Below are 22,100 nucleotides of genomic sequence, written 5' to 3' on the forward strand. Positions count from 1 at the left end.
GTGATTAAAAACTTTATAACCACTGAGTACAACGGAACAAATATAATGAAGACATCTCACCAACTGCCTTTGTAATTACATTTTAAAATAGTTCAGAGACTCTATATTATTATATCGCGCTGGGATGTTAATTAAGTTTGAAATGAGATTGAGATTCCGGCTTTTATGAAATGTTTTTGTCCGTTTAAACGACGTCGGTAAACTCACCTGGAGCAGAGATCGAACTTTGGAAGAACAGATTTAACTATTTTTGTGTTAAATTCTAAAGTTTAAGTCTGTTTTTATCTTCAGGAAATGAACATAGAATGACATCGTTAGGTTTATTCTCATTTAAAACAACTTTCTGATGTTTTTTGTAGTTTATATCGTGTTTAATATGTTTATTTTTTTTAGATAACCTCAACTTGAGTCCAGAAGAAAAAGCCGCTCTTATCGCCAGCACCAAATCTCCCATCTCCTTCCTGAGTAAACTCGGTCAAAGTATCGCCATCTCCAGGAAACGAAACCCAAAGGTCAGTGTGGTCCTTTTAAAAGTCCCGTATTACGGCATTTTCTGATCTGTGTTTTTAAAATGTCGTTTCTTCGTCACACACAGACCTGGAGTTGTGTTTTTCTGTTTCATTCTCACATGTTTAACACACAAACCTGCAGATTTAGGCTGAGTTCTTCTCTCAAACTGAAAAAAAAACACTTCACCTTGTGATGTCATGAGGTGATACAGGAAGTGCTCCACTGTGTTTTTGGAATGACATAGTTTTGTTTGTGAAAATAAAGCTTGATATAAACCTACAACTTAATGCAAAATAGAGAATTTTTGGCGTTTTCGAAAAAGATATTGTGGAAAAAATATATATACATGTGTTGAATTGAATCCTATCGAAATATCATATTCATTGTTGTAAATTTTGTCCTTTTATATAATTTCTCTAAACTTGCACAAACCCAAAAGCCCTGAAAACAAAAGCACTTTGCACAGAATTTCAAATATAAAACATAAACTGTATTTATTGTTCTACGTTTGACTTTTTTTGCACATGTCGTATGAGTGTAATGCAAATCCTTAAGCCTCTTGGTGTTTTTGTTTATATATTTGTATATTTGAAATAATAATAATAAACAAAAAAAACAACAAGAAAAAAAAAACATAACTGTTTTTAAACACTAAATGGTCAGTGGTCACATTTGTATAAAGTGCTTTCCCTTCAAGTCTCTCAAAAAACACTTTACATCTCAAATCCATCGTCTCCACTTGAATCATTTGGATCATTTCGGCCCCGGAAAACAACCACTTGATGACATCACAAGGTGGAACTTCACATTTTGAGCTTTGCAGATGTAACAGACTAATAATAAAGTGACTCAAACATGTGAATGAAACAAAACACAAGTCCAGGTCTGTTTTTGATGCACTGACAACATTAAAACACGACAAAACCCCCCACAACAGTCCATTTTGCATAATATTTGACCTTTAAACCTTTTATAAAGCACATGTTCTGTTTGGAAATCTATAAATAAATCTTGTATCTTATTCACAGGACAAAAAGGAGAAGGACGTGGACGGTTTGGGGAAGCGACGGAAAACCAGTCAGTCAGAAGACGTGAGTAACTGAATATTTTAGCTCAGTTCTCATTTCAGTTCAGTCGTTCCCAAAGACTTTTACAGCTACGACGCAGAGGTTTCAACTTTTTACTTTGTTTTTTCCTCAGGACGAAGTTTCAAGAAGCTGCCGTGACGATAGACCGCCCGTCCCCGTTCTTCCGGAGAGGAGGATGGACACGACCGCGGCGGCGAACAACAACAAAGTCAAGGTTATGGCCACGCAGCTGTTAGCCAAGTTTGAGGAAAACGCTCCAGCTCAGCCGTCTGGACTCAAACGACAGGTACGAGATGAATCAGTGTACGAGCGCGGTTTAAGACGGGCTTTTTATGGGGTTTATTTTAGTTTACGTTTATGTGACGCACAAGTTGTTTAAATGTGCCACAGAAATAAACTTGAACTGAAAAATGGCTTCCAGACAGAGATGGTAGTACTTTTATTTACTGTATTTTCCAGACTATACGTCGCTCTGGAGTATAAGTCGCACCAACCGAAAAATGCAAAATAATGAAGAAAAAACATATATAAGTCTCAAAAAATACATTTAAGTATCTAGTTATTTACAGTCAAACCCATGAATTCTCCAATTCTTTCATTTAAAAACATCACACTCCACATTTACACATTTAAAAGTACTCAGTAAAAGTACTCGGACTATACGTCGCTCTGGAGTATAAGTCGCACCACCCGAAAAGTGCAGAATAATGAAGAAAAAAACATATATAAGTCGCATTTTTGAGGGAAATTTATTTAACAAAATCCGAGACAAAGAACAGACATTTTCTCTTTAAATCAAGTTGTAATAATAATAATAAAATGTGGACCAACAGGCTGAATATCAGTACATCACGCTAACGTAACACATTTATATTTATTCAGCTCCATGAAGCACAGACAGAACTGAACACGTGTCTGGTTTGTTAACGTAAGATATTAACAGTTAATCACATAAATAAAGCAGAAAAAACAAGAGAAACCATTTTGTTTTAGTGTCATTTTTGTTGAGTGTTTGTCTTTTAAATGAGTGTAATGTTGATATTTTAAATGTTGAGTGGTTCAGGAGGAGTAGATACTGGTCCAAGTCTAGAGCCCCTCGCACGACTGTCACTGTGACAAGAACCAACATGTGACATTATAGATTTGAATCATTTCACATATAAGTCACATCTGAGGAGAAGTCACACCCGACAAACTCAACAAACTCACACTTATAGTCCAGAAAATTACATCTGTACTTTAGCATGAAATATCCAAAAGGTAAAATTACACGAACGTTGAACCTGATCATTTTTATTTGTGATTAGAACCAAAAAAGAAAAACAAAAAACGACTGTATTCCAACGAAAAACTACATTTTAACAATATGAGTTTTAACCGCTCTCGTCTGTTTTAAATATTATCGAACTATAGAATGTGGTGATGTCATCCGAAACCGAGCAATACTTCACAGCGTACTTTTCAGACGCAGTACTATTACTCGTACTTGAGAAGTATTTTATTGAAGTAACAGTAATCTCGCTCGAGTGACAAAATGACGAGTCTGACAGCAAAATGGAGTCGATGGAGCCGGACGTGCGCTCATGATCACTTCCTGTTTGCCCCGCGGTGGCTAGCAGGTTAGCTACGTCCATTTATATAAACAATCCATGCGTGTACCGAGTACTTTTTTACTTTTACTCGAGCAATTTCCCCTGAACGACTGCTTTGTACCTGCGTAAAATGACTTTAAAGTAACTCTACTCTTACTCAAACACACATTTTACCCTCTCGACCCGCCGCCGCCGCCTCGCCGATGTGCGTCTCCGTCCTTTCGTCTCATGATTCTTCTGTCCTCTGTGTAAATAATGGGCTCGATGCAGATCCGGTCGGTCTGGACATTGCTCTGTTGTTTTGTTCTGTTGTTTTGTTGTTTTGTGGGTGGTTTCACTTTTGCTGACGGAGCTGAAGGCCTCGCGGCGAGTGTGTTCACAGATCTGACACCGGGGCGGCTGCGCTGGGACAAACTGGTGGGAGCGAGAACAAGACGGGATTGTGTGAACGATCGGAACGGACGAGATAATGATCCTGTTTATTCCCTTTGTTTACACTTTATACAAGCGCGTCTTATACGTCAAAACCTCAAATAAAATAAAACAAAACTGGCTCTAGACGAACACGACTCAAAAGAATAATTACCGCGTTTCTTCGAGTTGTTCTGTTATTTATTTTTGTCAAACCGTCTGTTGATACTTTGCAGCTAGCGGTGTGATGCTAACTGTAAGCACTGCTCTGTCTGAGGCTTGTTAAACTTTAACCTGAGCTTTATTTTAGCACAATCTGACCACAAAGAGCTTAATTAGCCCGAACTGCAACAGAGGAGCTAATTTGTGCTGTTAAACAAGTCGTAAAACACGTAAAATAACAGTCACAAGCTAGCTAGCGTTAGCCAACAGGTTTTTAGTGTGTTTTTCTCGCCTCTTTGTTGGAAATCGAACTCCTAAACAGGACTATAAACGCTCGGATTGATCACAGGCTCCTGAAAATGTGTTTTTTAAAATCCATTTTGTATTTTTTCTTTGTTTTTTAGACTCTTCTGAGCATTAAAATGTCGTTTCCTCATCATAAACAGACCTGGAGTTGTGTTTTGTTTCATTCACACATGTTTGAGTCACACTTTATTATTAGTCTGTCACATCTCCAAAGCTCAAAATGCGACGTTCCACCTTGTGATGTCATCAAGTGGTAGTTTTCAACAGTTTTTAACTCCTCCTTTTACCTTTAGTTCAGTCGAGATAAGAGACAACTCCAGGACTGAAATGATCCAAATGATTCTAGAAATGAAGGTGTGTGGAGTTTAAAAACACAGTGGAGCACTTCCTGTATCACCACATGATGACATCACAAGGTGGAACAGAGTGTTTTCCTTCAGTTTGAGAGAAAAAACATGTGTGAATGAAACAAAACACAACTCCAGGTCTGTTTGTGACGAGGAAACGGTAGAACATAGATCAGAAAATGGCAGGGGGGTGTTTTTTATAGCCACGTTTGCTAATGCATCGTGTCGCCATGGTAACTGCTAAACATTTCACCATAGATATACACGTCGAACACCCCCAGAGTGACGTCACAAATGCAAAGTATGAGTAGTTTTAGACATTTATCCCCTTTTCCTGCTGTGTACATTCATAAATCACGTTTTTTTTTTCTCTTTGGTCCCATCTCCATGTCACACCATCTGCTGTGGAACACTTCTTCTTCTTCTACTTCTTCTTCTTCTTCTTCTTCTCTCGCTTCCTGCCCTCCGCCCCCCTCTGTACTTTAAAGGGGGACTCTCTTCCTAATCTGGATCATCTTCTGTCCACTCCCCCGACCCCAAAGCCCGAGAATGAGCCCGTGACAGTGAGAGTGGCCCCTGCCTGGACCAAGGTAAAGACGATAAAGAGAAGCTCCGCCCCTCAGACGACTAAACGCCACAGTGATGTCATCGTCCTGTGGAGAGTGTGTGAGCGCAGAGGACCGGAGACGGAGAGAGGGATGGAGGGAGAGAAAGATGGATATATACAGAGATCGATAGAGCTACACAGAAGGAAAGAGAGATACAGTAGATACAGAGCTGCAGACAGACGGAGGGATGGAGAGATGGAGAGATAGAGGGATGGAGATAGAGGGATGGAGAGATAGAGAGATGGAGAGATAGAGGGATGGAGACATAGAGGGATGGAGAGATAGAGGGATGGAGACAGAGAGATGGAGAGATAGAAGGATGGAGAGATAGAGGGATGGAGAGATGGAGAGATAGATGGATGGAGAGATAGAGGGATGGAGAGATAGAGGGATGGAGAGATAGAGGGATGGAGAGATGGAGAGATGGAGGGATGGAGAGATGGAGGGATGGAGAGATAGAGGGATGGAGACATAGAGGGATAGACGGATAGAAAGATGGATATATGTAGAGAGTGATGGATAGAGCTGTACAGATGGATAGAGAGATAGATACAGAGCTGGAAACAGACAGAGAGATAGATGGATGGATAGATTGAGAGATGGAGATATGGAAAGGGAGTGATAGATATAGATGGACAGAGATAGAGATGATAGATACAGGTATAGATGGGTAGGAAGGAAGGATAAATGGATGGATAGAGAGAGGAACAGATGGATGAGAGATGGACAGAGATGGATGATATAGAAAGTGGCATTGATAGAGGAATAGAGAGATGGAAAGAGATATAAATAGATAGAAAGAGGTATAGATGAAGGGATAGCTAGGTAGATAGAAGGATAAAGAGATGGAAAGAGATATAGATGGGGAATAGACAGAGAGACAGAGGGATAGATGGAGAAAAAGAGCAATGTATAGATGGACAGAGAGATGACTGGATGGATGTTGTAGTTCGTGTAGACGATAGAAACGACTGAACTTGTCCTGGTCCAGGGCCGGACGCAGCAGCAGGAGCAGCTCAGCTTTCGATACAAACAGATGCTCAAGTGTCAGACGCTTCCTCACCGACCGGAGCAGGTACGAGGCGTAGTACTCCTCCAGACCACCAGAGGTCCCTGTCTCCTACCCCCCGTCCTGTCCATTAGAACAAAGAGGAGCAGTACTCCTCCAGACCACTAGAGGGCCCTGTCTCCCCTGGTCCATTAGCTCCAGCACAGAACAGTCAGTGTGTGTCTGAGTAGATAAACTTGTACTTGTACTTTCTCCTTGAAGTAGCTTGAAGTATTCCCCTTGAGGTATTGGCGAGTATTTATCAGGGATGCACCGATCCGATACTGGACCCGGTATCGCTCGAGCCGATATTCTGGTTGGACAAACTCGTCGATGTAAAAAGACGGTGTAAATCTCATAATGTTTGAATTTTTGAACAGTTAAAAAACACATTTGTTTAAGGAAATAAATGGTGTTCTGAGTCTCGGCCGATACTGATATGAACCGATATGAACCAATACCAGAGCAGAGTCTTAAAGCTACAGTATCGGCTTTAAGGAATCGGTATCAGGACTCAACGCCGGATCGGTGCAGCTCTGGGGTTTATGAGGCCTGAGCGTTTTTACTCTCCTCTTTTTTCACAGTAGAAGAAGAATAAAGAAGTTGGATAAAAGAGGAAGAGAGAGACGGGGAGGGATAGAGAGAGAGAAAGTGAGAGAAAGATACGATATATATATATATAGAGGGATAGAGAGAAGGACAGATGGATAGAGGGATAAATAGAGAGATAGATAGATATATAGAAAAACACAGATGAATAGATAGATTAATAGAAAGATAGAGGAATAGAGAGATGGATCGAGGGATAGAGAAATGGAGGATAGAGATGAATAGATAGATGAATAGAAAGACAGATAGAGGGATATAGAGAGATGGAGGGATGGATAGAGGGATAGATTTAGAGAATAGATAGAGAGAAAACAGGGATTGAGGGGTAGAGAGAGGGATAGAAAGAAAGAGAAAGGGATAGAGGGAGATACAGAGAGGTATAGGGATAGAGAGATAGATGGAGAGATAGCGCGATAGATGGAGGGATGGATAGAGAGATAGGGAGATGACGAGATAGAAAGAGGGTTAGAGAAATGGAGGGATTGAGATCAATAGATAAATGATACAGAGAAAGATAGAGGGATAGAGAGATTAATAGGGGGATGGATAGAGGGATAGATTAATAGATTCATAGAGAGAAAGACAGGAATAGAGAGAGATGGATAGAGAAAGATTGAGATATATAGATGGAGGAATAGACAGAAGAATAGATAGATGAGAGATAGAGGGATGGATACAGAGAGATACAGTGAGATATAGAGATGGACAGATAAAAGGGCCGATAGATAGAGAGATGAATATTGATAGAGAGATGGAGGGATGGATAGAGGGATAGAGACGAGCACATAAACACAGACGTGCACATTTCTTCATGTTTTTATCACTTGTTTAAATTTGATGTGAGATTGTGGCTCTTTCCAAAGTTTAAACCAAGAATCAAACGTGATATTTATGTTTGGAGCGGCCCCGTGTGTGTGTGTGTGTGGGTGTGTGTGTCGTGTGTGTGTGGGTGTGTGTGTCGTGTGTGTGTGTGTGTGTGTGTCGTGTGTGTGTGTCAGTGTGTGTGTGTGTGTCATGTGTGTGTGTCGTGTGTGTGTGTGTCGTGTGTGTGTCGTGTGTGTGTCGTGTGTGTGTCGTGTGTGTGTCGTGTGTGTCTCTGTCGTCTTTAGCTCATCTGTGTTTGTTTACATATTTTACACAGTATTAAATTAGCTTAGCTTGAATTAGCACCATTTGCACATTGTTTCCTGACACGTTTGGTTACGTTTGCGTCTGACTCTAAAAACGTTCACTCGTCATTTTACCCTCATCTTTTTCTTACTTTTATATTTTTTTCACTCATTTTTCAAGGCCAGGAGTGGAGCGGAGCAGGTGTCCCACGCAGGCTCTCGCAGCTGCCCAAAGAAAACCATTCTGCTCCCCTCGTCCTCCTCCACCTCCTCGCTGTCCCTTCACTCAGAGGTGACACATCGTCTGCTCTGTCTGTCTGCGTCTGCGTCTGCCCTGTCTGTCTGCGTCTGCCCTGTCTGTCTGCGTCTGCGTCTGCCCTGTCTGTCTGCGTCTGCTCTGTCTGTCTGCATCTGCCCTGTCCGTCTGCGTCTGCGTCTGTCACTTCCCCAGTACAAATCTAATAGTAGTTCCCCTAAACCTTTGTGTATAAATGGAATTAGTGTTTGAAATTTTAACGTGTGACTTTTAATCTGCCTCTAACAGAAGAGAGAGCTGTCGTTGTTGTTGTTGTTGTTGTTTTTGTTGTTGTTTTTGTTGTTGTTGTCGTCCGTTGTGGTTTTTCATGGCGTGCGTGTGATGACGTGTGCGTCTTGTGATTAAAATGTGAGTCTTGAGGTTGAATATTAAGGTTAAATTTTGGTTTTGCATTATTTTTCTGGAAATATTGAGAAGAAAAAAGTTACAAGTTACCGTCCAGCTCAGGTAGAAACAGGAAGTACAAACCAAGACGGAAGATGTGAACTAAAGTTATAATTGATTTAAAAGAATTGTTGAGGTTAAAAAAAAAAAGTATGAATGTATAATTAAATAAAGTCAAAATTGAGAATATAAATTACAATAAAACGCCAAAACAAACCAGTCTCAGAGTTAAGTTAAAATCACTGTGAGTGTCTGAGATTATAAAGTTGAGACTTTTGCCGTGTCCTAATTCGTCGGTTTTCGCACTTCGTCCGCTGCATTTGAAGGACACTTACGTCACTTCAGGCGCGACAAGTCCTGTCCCATTTCACGCACCGACGAACGAGGTCGACAGATGTGCCCCGCGTTTCCTGCGTTTCTGTGGAACGTGAACAAAGCGTGCGTCTGAAAATTTGGAAAAAATCACGTTATAAATCAACTTTATATTTGTCTGTTGATATTCAAAGGGAAACATTAATTCCTCACCTCATTCAACTGAAACTTTAGCTCATTAGTCAGCCGCCGTCACAGTTGCTAGACGACGTAACGTAAGCGCACAGACAGAGGTTGGCGTTCGCTCCGTGGCGTCGGCCTGTCTCATTTCGACACGGCGTTTTCAGTCAGCGGAGGAGCACGCTTCGTCGGCCGGGGACTTCGAACGGCACGCAACTGTTGAACTGGGACACGGCAACCCAGCAGCGGGAGTGAAGGGGCAGGGGGCGTGTCCTTTTAAAGCTGCTCACGGGCGTCGCACCAATCAGCAGATAGGACCCAGGAGCCAATCAGGTGCCAGCTGGGACTCAATGCACCAATCACAGGAGAGGTCTGTCAGATCAAAGCTCGAACAGAAACAGAAACACAAAAACACGAAGATCAGCAGCAGAGATTTGACACGTGGCTGTAGTTAATAAAAAGTTAATATTTTGGTTCATTTCTGCTTTAAAGAGTTTGACTAAAGAGGACGAAGATGAACTCGAGTACTACGAGAACCCCAAGAAATGTCGGGTACAGGTGCGGCTGCATGGTTTGCTTTGTGCGTTTGGTTTTTATGGCTTCAGTTTGAATCTAATTGGCGTAATTGGCAGGAGTTTGCATCGTTACACATTGTAGAGCCAGAGCCAGAGCCGATCCACATCCCGGGGATACAAGAGCGAGCCGAGCGACTTATCTCAAAGTTTAAGTCTAAACCGGCGAAGCCCCCAAAGGTGAACTGCACGGACCTGTTTTCCACTTCAGTACTAGCTAACGCACAGCTTTCTAATGCAAAAATGATGTTAAATATATTCTGTATTCTCCTTCGAAGCCAAAGAAAAAGCCCTCGCGGTTCTTTTTGGAGCAGTGGTACATGTCCAGGGGCGTGAGTCCAGGTTCACCTCTGTTGTCTTCAGATTCTTGCACAAAGGTTCGGGGCATGTGGTGTGGATTTGTACTAACAGAAATACATTTTAATCGATTCTTTACGCTTCACTCGTAAAGTATTCATGAGTTGGTGCATTTATCTGAAATCCAGGAGTGTTATCGTTGTTCGTTTCGTCTGCAGGAGTCAGAGAAGCCCGTGATGTGCGAGGACCAAAAGCCCATATATGTTCTTAGTATTCAGGAACGAGCTGAGCAGTTGGCGTCTCTGTTTGACCCAAAACCAGACAAACCACAGGTGAAATTTCCTTCGACAGCTGCTTTTCAGACCAACTTATTTACCTCCTGATTGGCTGTTGGACTGTAGACCATTGTGTCGTGCGTCCTGATTGGCTGTTGGACTGTAGACCATTGTGTCGTGCGTCCTGATTGGCTGTTGGACTGTAGACCATTGTCCATCAGTCTCCTCCGTGCCGTGTCTCCTGTCCAGTACAGAATGTGTTCAGACAAATTTACATAAACGTTGGATCTCAGTGTGACTCTGAAGTGCTGTACGTTTGCAATTTGTTTTCTCCCCGACAAAACCCACAATGTCGATGAAACGTTCTGCACCGACAAAGACGCCTACGAAGGTTTGAACTTTGAGAGAGTTTAAACGAGAGAAATGTGAGAAAATGTTAACGCCTGTGTGAGAAAAGTGTATAAAGTGTGTGGTGAGGGGTTTTACACACAAAAACAGAGAGAATAATGTAAAAAATAAAGCTGATACTTTGCGGATTTTGCTTATTATGGATTATTTTTAGAACGTGACCCCTGAGATAAATAAAGGACCAGTGTACCGCCTCTTCCTGTCCACACCACTGGTTTAGCAACGCTGTCAATCAAACCTGTTGCTAACGCTAACAGGAGCGACCTCGGGGAAAGAAGGACCTGATTTGTCTGTTATTAATGTTCATATCTTGATTTACAGACACAATAGTGAAATAAAAACCCCAGGATCGTGTAGAGCGGGTTCATAAGTGCGTCCATGATCACTTCCTGTTTAGAACGCGGCGGCTAGCAGGTTAGCCACGTCCATTTATATAAACAGTCTATGGTACTCATCCAGAAAAATCAGCTGAAATTGAAAGTGGCTCCAGCGTTTTAAGGCTGAGGCCGGTGCTGGATGTAATAACTGCTCGACTTTGAGCATTTCTGGATTTTCTATTAAATTTTTATCTTGCCATTAGCTACCCATAATTTTCAAACTGCTGGCAAAGTTATAAAATACTTAGATGATTGCATAAAGAAACTCTCAAAATCAATTTCCAGTTATGAGGATATTTAAGCTTAACGTAATATTAAAGATAAAGATAAATAAATTAGTCATGATTCCACAGAAGTTGAAGTTTAATTGGTGTAAACTCAAACTGAGATTCTCCCAAGTTTTTCATTTAAAGGGCCCATGTTACGCCACGTTTAACACCCAAACCTGCAGATTTAGGCTGAGTTCTTCTCTCAAACTGAAAACACTCTGTTCCACCTTGTGATGTCATCATGTGGTGATACAGGAAGTGCTCCACTGTGTTTTTAAACTCCACACACCTTCATTTATAGAATCATTTGGAGCATTTCAGTCCTGGAGTTGTCTCTTATCTCGACTGAACTAAAGGCAAAAGTCGCTGTTCACTTGAAAAAAACTACCGCTTGATGACATCACAAGGTGGAGCAGAGCGTTTTGAGCTTTGGAGATGTTACAGACTAATAAACACAACTCTGGAGATGTTTTTGAGGAGGAAACGGCATTAAAACTTAACAAATACAATAATCTAAACATATATTTTCCGTTTTTTTTCTGACTCGCTTCTTTCTATGTTTTGAGATTAAGAAAAAGCCGTCGCGTTTCTTTATGGAACAGTGGCACGCGGCTCGAGCCCAGTCACCATCCGATTCCCCGTCCACCTCCCCTGACGCTCTGAGACAGGTACCGCTTTAACCCCGCCCCCAGACCCGCCCATTAACCCCGCCCCAGACCCGCCCTCGTCCCGCACTGTACAAATGTGTGCAGTGTGTGTTTTGTTTACTGATTTAAAGCTAAACTGTGTGTGTTTTTAGGTTTTTGTGGATCCGAACTAAGCTGTTTTTTTGTGCATGGAGGTGTCGTTTTGCCTGGAGTGCTCAATAAAATGCTGTGAATTTTATAATCGCCATGGAGACGAGCATGTGACTCCATCAGGGCTTTACGCTTTGAGTCGTTTTGGGCGATTAATCCGTCAACGTCCGAGTACAGATCGAAGGAGAAGGGCCAAAGCGCGGCTGCTCGTGTACACGCACACGTATGATTTATATTTACGAGCCGGGTCGTGTTTGTGGAGAGGAAAAAAGCGAGTGAACTCCAAAACTCACAATGAACCCACGCGTAGAAGAGATGTTTCACGACGCTGGACTTAGTTTCTCCGCTAAAGTGATGGCTCTTTTAACATATTTAAACAAACATTTTCGTGTGATGATGTTAATAAAGTGGCCTGGGATTAGATAAATTAAATATATGTGCGTTTATATCATTCTCTGGAACATTTTTGAGAGACGACATCATCTATTTTGGTTGTTTTTTGTGTGAGAAACATGGCTATTTGTCTGTAAATGTAAACGTATGATGGACTGAGTGTCGTTCTGAAGTGTGTTTTTAATTCCATTCATAAATTATCCGAGTCCCTTGTAATAATTAGTTGGACTCAAATGGCGTCTTGGCAACAGAAATCTGCTCGACTAGAGTAACTCCCGTGTTGACGCGAACGCTTCCAAATGGGACACTGTAACAAGTCGTCCATCTGATGCGTTCGTAAACTTGGCACTAGCTTAAACGCTATCTGAGGCTGGAGTCTGTCTGATTGTGGAGTGGAGTTTAGATTTAAAATATGCTAAACTAGAGCAGCTGTGTTTATTTAGTCACAAATCGCTCTGTTCAAATGTAGATTTTGTGTTGGTGTGATATATTCAGTGTGTATGGAGTAAAATGGTGCCACTTTATGAAAACTACATCTTAATTATCCTTAGTAAAGACTTAATTCCTAATGAAATCATCGTGATTCAGACTCGCACTGGATTTAGTTGTTTACTTTAGTTTTGTGTCCGTCTCACACACACAGAGCATCATTCTTCCCCAAAAACTGAGGAGACTCCACATGAGAGTCCGTCATCTGATCAATAAACATCGAGCTTCACGGGAAAGCGCCTCCTGAACGCACAAACACACACAAATGCGCACAAACACGCACAAACACGCACATGCTCGCTGCCCTTGTACGCTGTGGTCTTTTCTTTCACCTGTGGCTAAATACATCGTAGGACTGTACGCGCAGGATGAGGAGGAAAAAGCTTTTGGAATGACACACAGATAGAGTCAGACTCACCTGCGCAGACAGAGTCAGACTCACCTGCGCAGACAGAGTCAGACTCACCTGCGCAGACAGAGTCAGACTCACCTGCGCAGACAGAGTCAGACTCACCTGCGCAGACAGACCTTTATATTTTATGGTCAGTATTTATCGTGGGCTGTTTCTTTGCATAAATGTGGAGAGAATCGGGGTATTTTTGTTGTAAAAATGATAAAATGAGCTGCAGAGGGTTGAATAAGTGGCTGATTATTGGTTCTTTCTTCTGTTTAAATAGTAAACGGTGCATTAAGTAGCTTCAATATTATGGTTTATCTCAGTTTCCCTCTGTAGCGACACTGTACACGCCTCGATCTCTTGGGCCGGTGATGCGTTTGGTTGTCCGTGGGCGCGGCTGCTGTCTGGTGTGTGGAGCATGTAAAAATATCCCCGTCACGTCTAACTGCGATGTCTGACCGGTCTGTAAACGCACCTCAGTGTTTTTCCTTCACTTTCCACTTTAACCAGTCCCGTTTTGCTTTTTCATTTTGATTTCCTAACGTCTTTCCATCTTTATCCTTTTTTTTCCTTTTCCATCCTGTCCTGTAGCGCTGTGTGCGGATGTACACAGGCGGCGTTAGCTCGTTGGCTGAGCAGTTAGCCAATCAGCTTCAGTCACAGGAAGACGCCAAGACCTCACCTGAAAAGAGGGATTTGGTAAGAGTCCGGTTGTAGCGTAGGAGGACGGCGTTTCCTCAGAACATTCCCGTTGTCGCTAATACAATGTTTTAATCTGTGTGAACTTTATTTTGTAGAGTTTGTCGAGTCTGTCCCCGATTGATCTGGAGTTAATAAACAGTTTTGTCTTGTTTTTGTAGCTTGATTACTGGGGCTGCAAGAATTAAACAAAATGACGAATCAGATTGGGACTAATTGGCAATTAAAGTAATCACCGACTGTTTTTATAATAATTATCTGGGGTTTGCAGATTCTAAAACACAAAAGAAGATTTATAACAAAGACGAGGGTTATTCAAGTGGAACTAAACACTTAAACTCTGCACAAAACCTCAAAAAAGCTGCTAAACGGAGCACGACCTGAAGAGAGTGAGAGGGTGAGCGAGGGGGCGGAGTCTAGAGGTGTAAGGAAACGTGCGATCGGTCTAACGGGTATCCACACGTCAAAACTCCGCCCCTTTCGACCACGTGTTTTGTCGTCAGAAAAATGGAAAATCTGAAACCAGTTAGTCTTTTGTGATGTCACCAACAACTTGAAATAGCACAAATTGTCCCTGAAGGCGGCGCACACTCAGATTTACACGTTTTTGACCAGTTTATACTGCGTTTGTACTGTGTTTTACTGCGTTTTTACTGTTTTGTAAACAAAAATAAACATTTAGCCAAAACGAGCTGAATATTTACTGCACCTCAACTTTATCAAAAATAAAAAGTTGTAGAATTGTTTGGATTATTTTAATGTAATTTGCAGAATATTTTATGGAAAGAGGGAAAAAAAATCAAGAAGTGAATCGAAATTTGAATCTAATTGAAAATCTAAATTGAACCTTCCATTTTCTTCTGCTCTGTCCGGGGCCGGGTTGAATCTGAATTAATTCTAAATTAAATCTAAATTGAAGTAAAATCGAACTGAAAATTGATATAAATTTGAATCGAAAATCTAATTGAAAATTTGATTAGAAATTGAATAAAATTTTTTATCAAAAATTGGATTGAAAAACTAAATTTAATATAATTGAATATGGAATTTAAATTTGAATGAAAAATCAAACTGAAAATTGAATCAAAAATTGATTTGGAAATTGAATTGAAAATCTAATTGAATATTTAATTAAAAAACACCCAGTCCTACGTTTTTAGGCAACTTATTAAAAAAAACCCCAAAAAACCAACCCAAAACAAAATGACATTACTAAACTCCTCGTCCTCGCCGCCCTGTCCGTCCCCTCGCTCTTTCACGTCTTACATAAGTCTGAGCTCTTCTTCTTCTTCTTCTTTTTCCACAGGGTTCTCTCAGGAAGGAGTTTCCCGTGAACATCGGCGGGAGCGACGTTTGCTTCTTCTGCCGTAAACGAGTGTACGTGATGGAGAGACTGAGTGCGGAGGGAAAGTTCTTCCATCGCAGCTGCTTTAAATGCGACTACTGTGGAACCACGCTGAGACTGTCCTCCTACGCCTTCGATGTGGAGGACGGTACGAGACAAAGCGCTCCGCCATGTTTTAAATCTGCCGCCACTGTACGTACGGAAAACAGGAACAAACGCAGACAGAATACGGATTATGTGTGTCGACCTGAAACACACAGAAAACACACAACAGCCTCAAGACACAATCAACGTTTGAGTTAAATTATCTGATTTGGATTTAGATTTTTCTTGACATTTATAATTTTGTAATAGTTCTGGCAGAGGGACGTACATCATGAGCGTCTTTTATCAAGCGTTTTCTCATGAGCTAAACGGCTAAACGTGCGAAAAGTGGAGCTAAAACCCGACGCAATTTCTCCCAGATGCTAAAGACGACTTGGTTTTGGTTCTAATGAGCGAATGAATCTGCAAACAGGCCCAAAATCTGAGGTGGAGGACAAGAAAATGAAGATGTTTAGCCTGTTTACCCGCCAGATTTAGCACAACTATGAGAGCAAACGTAGGCGCTATGAATAAATGTAAACGTAATATCATACATTGGAGACGCAGGCGTAAACGTTTTGTATTTGATGTTGATTTTAGATGCTTTAATCAGGGCTGGAACTGTCATTTTAAGTCTTATCACAGGAAAAGTGGTAGAATTACGTACATTTATAGTAAAAAAGATCTGCCTTTGTTCAGTTGGGCCAATTGAGCAGAGGGAGGGCCAATAAAAATAGGTCTGAGGTGCCGTGTTTGGTCCCCGGGCCGTAGTTTGGACAGTCCTGCTTTAAAATGATCCACAAGGACAGACGAGATAATAACATGTTTTAAACGCAGCAGTAATAAAATCTAAACTCTTTATCTGAGACGCTTTGACCCCGACTTCCTCAAATCTCCACCGGAGCTTTTCACAGCAGCTGTCAATCAAACTGGACTTTCACGTGTCCGTCCCGTGTCCTAAACCAGAGACGGTCAGGTCCAGTCACAGATGATACATGAACAGGATTCCCATGATCCATCACTCCACGTTCAAGTCCAAAGTAACGAGGATAATTCTGTTAAACGTTGTAAACTTGCTCTTCAAAGTTTTCACGAATCGCAGCGTCACAAATCAAGAGCACAGGAGCAGAGACACGTGAACGTTTGGACTTCCTGATCGATCTCGTTAACAGAAATAACACGACACGTTTTTTATCCAGTCCACTTTATTTATACGGCACATTTCACAAACAAATGCAGTTTCCAAAGTGCTGCACAAAAACATTATAAATAAAAACAACTAAGTAAATCAACATTTAGACTAAATAATAATAATAATAATATATTTTATTTATACAGAGCTTTTCAAGTCGCTTCACAATACGTAAAAGAATGAAATATCACAAAATTTACAACATAAAATCAAACATTAAAAGCATTAAAATCAAATAGCAAAAGTAAAATAATAATAAATATGTATATAAAATCAAATAAAACAAGCAAATAAAATCAAATAAAATCAAATAAAACAAGCAAATAAAATCAAATAAAACAAGCAAATAAAATCAGAGCAGAACATTCCAGATCTTTTTTTTAGTTTATCGTCGCAGTTTAGGACATGGATCGATCACTGAGGCCCTGAAATCATAAGAATATTCACACTTTGTTATTAAATTAAATTGAAATAACTGTCCTAACGTCTCTCCACATTTTACTCCACTCGTCTCCTTTCTTAAAAAAAAACAAAACACCTTTGTCCCGGACCATCGTCACTGTACATTTGTTAATTTGTTTTGTGTTTCTTGTTTACGCTTCAGGGAAATTTTACTGCAAGCCGCACTTCTGTTACCGTCTGTCGGGCTACGCTCAGAGGAAACGACCTGCTCCGTCTCCAGCTCCAGCGCCGGCGAAGGTGCGTAATGTATTCACTCATAACTCCAAACATATGCCCCAGCCTCTTCAATAAATGTACAATTTATATGCTAATCCCGAGCTTTATTTCCTCGGCCTTTATCAAATATTATTCAGTACATCTTTGGGGCGTAATAAAACAACTTGACCGTATAATCGAGGCACGAGCGCGTTCACTTACCGCGTGTCTAAATACAGTAACGGGACAGATTGTGTTTTAAATATTCCTGACGTGAATTGTTCTGGGTGTTTGCGCCGTGAAAATGAAGAACAGTTGTGTTTAAATCCGCCGTGTTCTGCTTGTGTTTGTTTTATATTTATAATCTCTGACACCTGTGGATCGTTATGTTACAGTTTGGACGTTTTAAATCGTAATTTTCATCTAAAACGATTTAATAAAAGACACGATTCCGCTGAGTTTGTGTTTATTTTATTTTAAGTCCCCAGATGTACATTTCGTGGTCTCGCAGTTTCACAGATTTTTTTAGTCCAATTTACATAAACGTTGGATCTCAGTGTGACTCTGAAGTGCTGTACGTTTGCAATTTGTTTTCTCCCCGACAAAACCCACAATGTCGATGAAACGTTCTGCACCGACAAAGACGCCTACGAAGGTTTGAACTTTGAGAGAGTTTAAACGAGAGAGAAATGTGAGAAAATGTTAACGCCTGTGTGAGAAAAGTGTATAAAGTGTGTGGTGAGGGGTTTTACAGACAAAAATAGAGAGAATAATGTAAAAAATAAAGACGATACTTCACGGATTTCGACTATTGCGGGTTATTTTTAGAACGTGACCCCTGAGATAAACCAGGGACCAATGTAGAACATTTACAATGAATAAAATGCAAAGTAAAATGAACATTTAAATATTTCCTGAACCTGTCGTCCTCAGGTTTCAGTTCAAATCATTACATCAATCTGAACAGACGACAGATTTAGTGTTTACGTTCACTTAAGAAACTCACACTGTTCATTTTTATATAGCATTTTTATGAGTTTTCCATAAATGACGCGTTAAAATCTCTGCAAAGTCAATTTTATAGAAAACGTCTGATTTAATTTTTCCGATCAACAGGATTGTTGGTGTTTCCGATGCCATTTCAGTTCATCATGATTTCAAAGTTTCTAAACATAATTTCCTGTTTCTCGTGATGGTTTTGCAGGAACACCTTCCACCTCCGGCCCCCACGGCGACCGTGGACGCCCCGGGACCCGCCCCCATCGCAGAGCAGCCCCCGTCAGGTCTGCACAGTGTCACGGAGCTGCCACCAGAGGGCGCACTGCTCCCGTGGCTCCCTCTTTTGTGCTTCTGCTGCGTCTGTCTCTCCTCCTGCATTACCCTGATCACTTTCCTTCCTTCCTGCTGTATCTTATCAAACTGTCTATAAATGTCCTGACTCTCGTGCGTCTGACTCTCGTGCGTCTGACTCTCGTGCGTCTGACTCTCGTGCGTCTGACTCTCGTGCGTCTGACTCTCGTGCGTCTGACTCTCGTGCGTCTGACTCACGCCTGCGTTGGTCAAGTGCCTCTCGCTCTTTTCATTTGCTTCATTTTCTCTGTTTTTCCCTTTGTTCTTGCCTGTGTGTGTTTTATTTCTCTCCTTTCCCGTCCTTTTTTCTTCCATCCTTTTAAATCTACAGCAAATATTTGAAAGACACATCATTAAAACTGCAGTTCACTTCTCGTTTATTCATTTAGAACATTTAAAAACACTTCAGCTGTGACCAAAAGGCTTCAGATAAAACAGGAAACAAATATACGGATGAAACGTCACACAGGAGAACAAAGGTGAAATGAGGCGGCGTCTTCGGCATTTTAGGATTTAAGGAACGTGCACAGATGGATAGAGTTTAGATTTTTACAGTGCAGTTTGTGTTTAAGGCAAAGAAAGACGATAAAATCACAAAACAACAAATCAAAACATAAATAATCATCATAAAAGTGCAGAATAAAAGACTTTAGTCACAGCAGATAAACAGAACAGAGTCTGGATTTAGTCTCAGTTTAGTCCTGTTTTAGTCCCACTTTAGTCTCGGTTTAGTCCTGGTTTAGTCCTGGTTTAGTCTCTGGTTTAGTCCTGGTTTAGACCTGGTTTAGTCTCTGGTTTAGTCTCAGTTTAGTCCTGGTTTAGTCTCAGTTTAGTCCTGGTTTAGTCCTGGTTTAGTCCTGGTTTAGTCCTGGTTTAGTCCTGGTTTAGTCTCAGTTTAGTCCTGGTTTAGTCCTGGTTTAGTCTCAGTTTAGTCCTGGTTTAGTCCTGGTTTAGTCCCGTTTTAGTCTCAGTTTAGTCCTGGTTTAGTCCTGGTTTAGTCTCGGTTTAGTCCTGGTTTAGTCCTGGTTTAGTCTCAGTTTAGTCCTGGTTTAGTCCTGGTTTAGTCTCGGTTTAGTCCTGGTTTAGTCCTGGTTTAGTCCTGGTTTAGTCTCAGTTTAGTCTCTGGTTTAGTCTCTGGTTTAGTCCTGGTTTAGTCCTGGTTCAGTCCTGGTTTAGTCTCAGTTTAGTCCTGGTTTAGTCTCAGTTTAGTCCTGGTTTAGTCCTGGTTTAGTTCTTCCTGGTTCTTGTCGGGACTCGAGCTGCAGTTTTTTGGTGCAGATAAAAAAAACGCTGCTGTTGTGAGACTCGTTCCTCAGGACGAGTAAAAAGCGAAACATAAACCTGCAGCCGATGAAGTAAAAACAAACACAAGTAATTAATGCTGAGCTAATGACTGTAGTGAGTCTGAGGCTGTTACCGTGGATACAGTCTTTACCTTTTGTGTAATTAGAAGCTACTGAACTCATTTGTTCCAGCTGGACATTCAGTGTAGAGTTACTCAATAAGGCTTTTCCTTTTATTGATCAATCCCAATTTTCACTTTGGTTTTATGTTTAATTACAGTCAAATAAACAAAACTGACTTTTAATTAACGAAAAACAAATATAAAGTAGCCATTATTATTATTATTATTATTATTATTATTATTATTATTATTATTATTACTACGGTATTTTCTGATCTGATCTAATGTCGTTTCCTCGACACACACAGACCTGGAGTTGTGTTTTTTTGTTTCATTCACATGTTTAACACACAAACCTGCATGTTTCAGCTGAGTTCTTCTCTCAAACTGAAGGAAAACACTCTGTTCCACCTTGTGATGTCATCATGTGGTGATACAGGAAGTGCTCCACTGTGTTTTTAAACTCCACACACCTTCATTTATAGAATCATTTGGATCATTTCAGTCCTGGAGTTGCCACTTATCTCGACTGAACTAAAGGTAAAAGGAGGAGGAGTTCACTTGAAAAAACTACCACTTGATGACATCACAAGGTGGAACAGAGCGTTTTTAGTGCAGCAAAATGTGACTCAAACATGTGTGAGTGAAACAAAACACAAGTCCAGGTCTGTTTATGATGAGGAAACAGCATTTTAACGCTCAGAAGAGTCTAAAAAACAAAGAAAAAATACAAAATGGATTTAAAAAACACATTTTCAGGAGCCTCAGTTGAAAACGACCACTTGATGACATCACAAGGTGGAACAGAGCGTTTTTAGTGCAGCAAAATGTGACTCAAACATGTGTAAATGAAACAAAACGCAGCTCCAGGTCTGTTTTTGAGGAGTTGACACATGTTTAACACACAGATGCTGCATATTTAGTCTGGAGCTCAGTTCAGTTTTCCACTTTTTACTCGTTTTCCTCGTTCATCTCTAAGCGTCTCCTCCTGGTCCGTCTCTGCTGTTTCTTTTGCCCTTTCACTGTCTTTTTTTTTTAGCTCCCGCCCCCTCTCCACTCGGGGGATCTCACCTTCTGCTTGTGTCGCCCCCTACAGCGCCGGAGGTCAACGGGCTGCAGGACCCCAGCGTGGCCAAGAGACTGCGGGGGACTCCGGAGCGCATTGAACTGGAGAACTACCGTCTGTCTCTGCAGAAGGAGGAGGAGCTGGAGGAGGTGCCGGAGGAGACGCTGGCGGAGCACAACCTGAGCAGCGTGTTGGACAAGGCCACGGCCGCCGATCTGGGCTCCAGGTACGAGCGCGAGTGTGTGTGTGTGGTGTCAACGCTACGGCAGCAGAAGAAGAAGAAGAAGAAGTGGGGTTTTGATACTTAAGTAAAAGTACAGACACTGGAGCAAAAAATACTCACGTAAAAGTAAAAATATCACATGAAGTAAAAGTATTAAAGAAACAGTTTAACTTTTTACTCTTTAAGTGGATTTTTTTAAGTATTTCGTGCAGATTTTGAGTCTTTAAAGCTTCAAATGTGGTGATTTTGATAAAGATTTGAGCTGAATTTTGTTTTTGTTTTAATAATTAAATCAGTCGTTTTTTCCATCTGTTTTTTATTTGTTTATTTTTGTTTTGCTCAAATTCTAAACGTGTTAAAAATAAACCCTCAGTCTTTTCAGCAGGACTCAAACTATAACAAAAATACTTTTACTTTTCAGTCCTGTTCATAAATGTAGTGGAGCAGAAAGTACAGATACTCCTCTCAAATGTACTCAAGTAAAAGTAGAAAGTACACACTGTAAAATGTACTTAAGTAAAGTACAGATACCTGAAATGTGTAGTTAAGTATAGTATTACTTTTACTCCGTTCCATTCGTTCTCTGCAGGACGGAGGGTTTCAACAGGACTCAGGGGAGATCACTGGATTATACAAACACACATGGATGATATTTCAGACTTTTTAAACACTTTGGACATGTTTTTGAGCCAAGAACAACGTTATAACAAAATAAAAAGTAAAAAAAAAGTACATTTTGCATAATACCTCCTCTTCAATTCATATAAACAAAACACGGCCTCCGCTGTTACAGGAAATGTTTTTGTTTAACTGTATGAAATGT

At 40.8% G+C, this 22,100-nt stretch overlaps 1 protein-coding gene across 1 annotated transcript in view; it reads left to right on the forward strand.

Annotated features, from left to right (window-relative positions):
- Positions 1–22,100, forward strand: part of mical3a (microtubule associated monooxygenase, calponin and LIM domain containing 3a) — a 109,139-nt gene that overhangs the window by 49,495 nt on the left and 37,544 nt on the right. Inside the window, exons 15-30 of the mRNA XM_055222518.1 lie at positions 394–512; positions 1,539–1,601; positions 1,711–1,884; positions 4,905–5,006; positions 6,016–6,099; positions 7,972–8,082; positions 9,475–9,540; positions 9,615–9,734; positions 9,833–9,931; positions 10,070–10,183; positions 11,747–11,848; positions 13,848–13,955; positions 15,262–15,448; positions 17,181–17,275; positions 18,438–18,516; positions 21,085–21,280. Of these exons, the coding sequence (XP_055078493.1) occupies positions 394–512; positions 1,539–1,601; positions 1,711–1,884; positions 4,905–5,006; positions 6,016–6,099; positions 7,972–8,082; positions 9,475–9,540; positions 9,615–9,734; positions 9,833–9,931; positions 10,070–10,183; positions 11,747–11,848; positions 13,848–13,955; positions 15,262–15,448; positions 17,181–17,275; positions 18,438–18,516; positions 21,085–21,280 (1,819 nt within the window). The remainder of the gene's footprint in view (positions 1–393; positions 513–1,538; positions 1,602–1,710; positions 1,885–4,904; positions 5,007–6,015; positions 6,100–7,971; positions 8,083–9,474; positions 9,541–9,614; positions 9,735–9,832; positions 9,932–10,069; positions 10,184–11,746; positions 11,849–13,847; positions 13,956–15,261; positions 15,449–17,180; positions 17,276–18,437; positions 18,517–21,084; positions 21,281–22,100) is intronic.

The sequence above is a fragment of the Periophthalmus magnuspinnatus genome, chromosome 6, assembly GCF_009829125.3.
Source record: "Periophthalmus magnuspinnatus isolate fPerMag1 chromosome 6, fPerMag1.2.pri, whole genome shotgun sequence".
NCBI classification, from domain to species: Eukaryota; Metazoa; Chordata; class Actinopteri; order Gobiiformes; family Gobiidae; genus Periophthalmus; species Periophthalmus magnuspinnatus.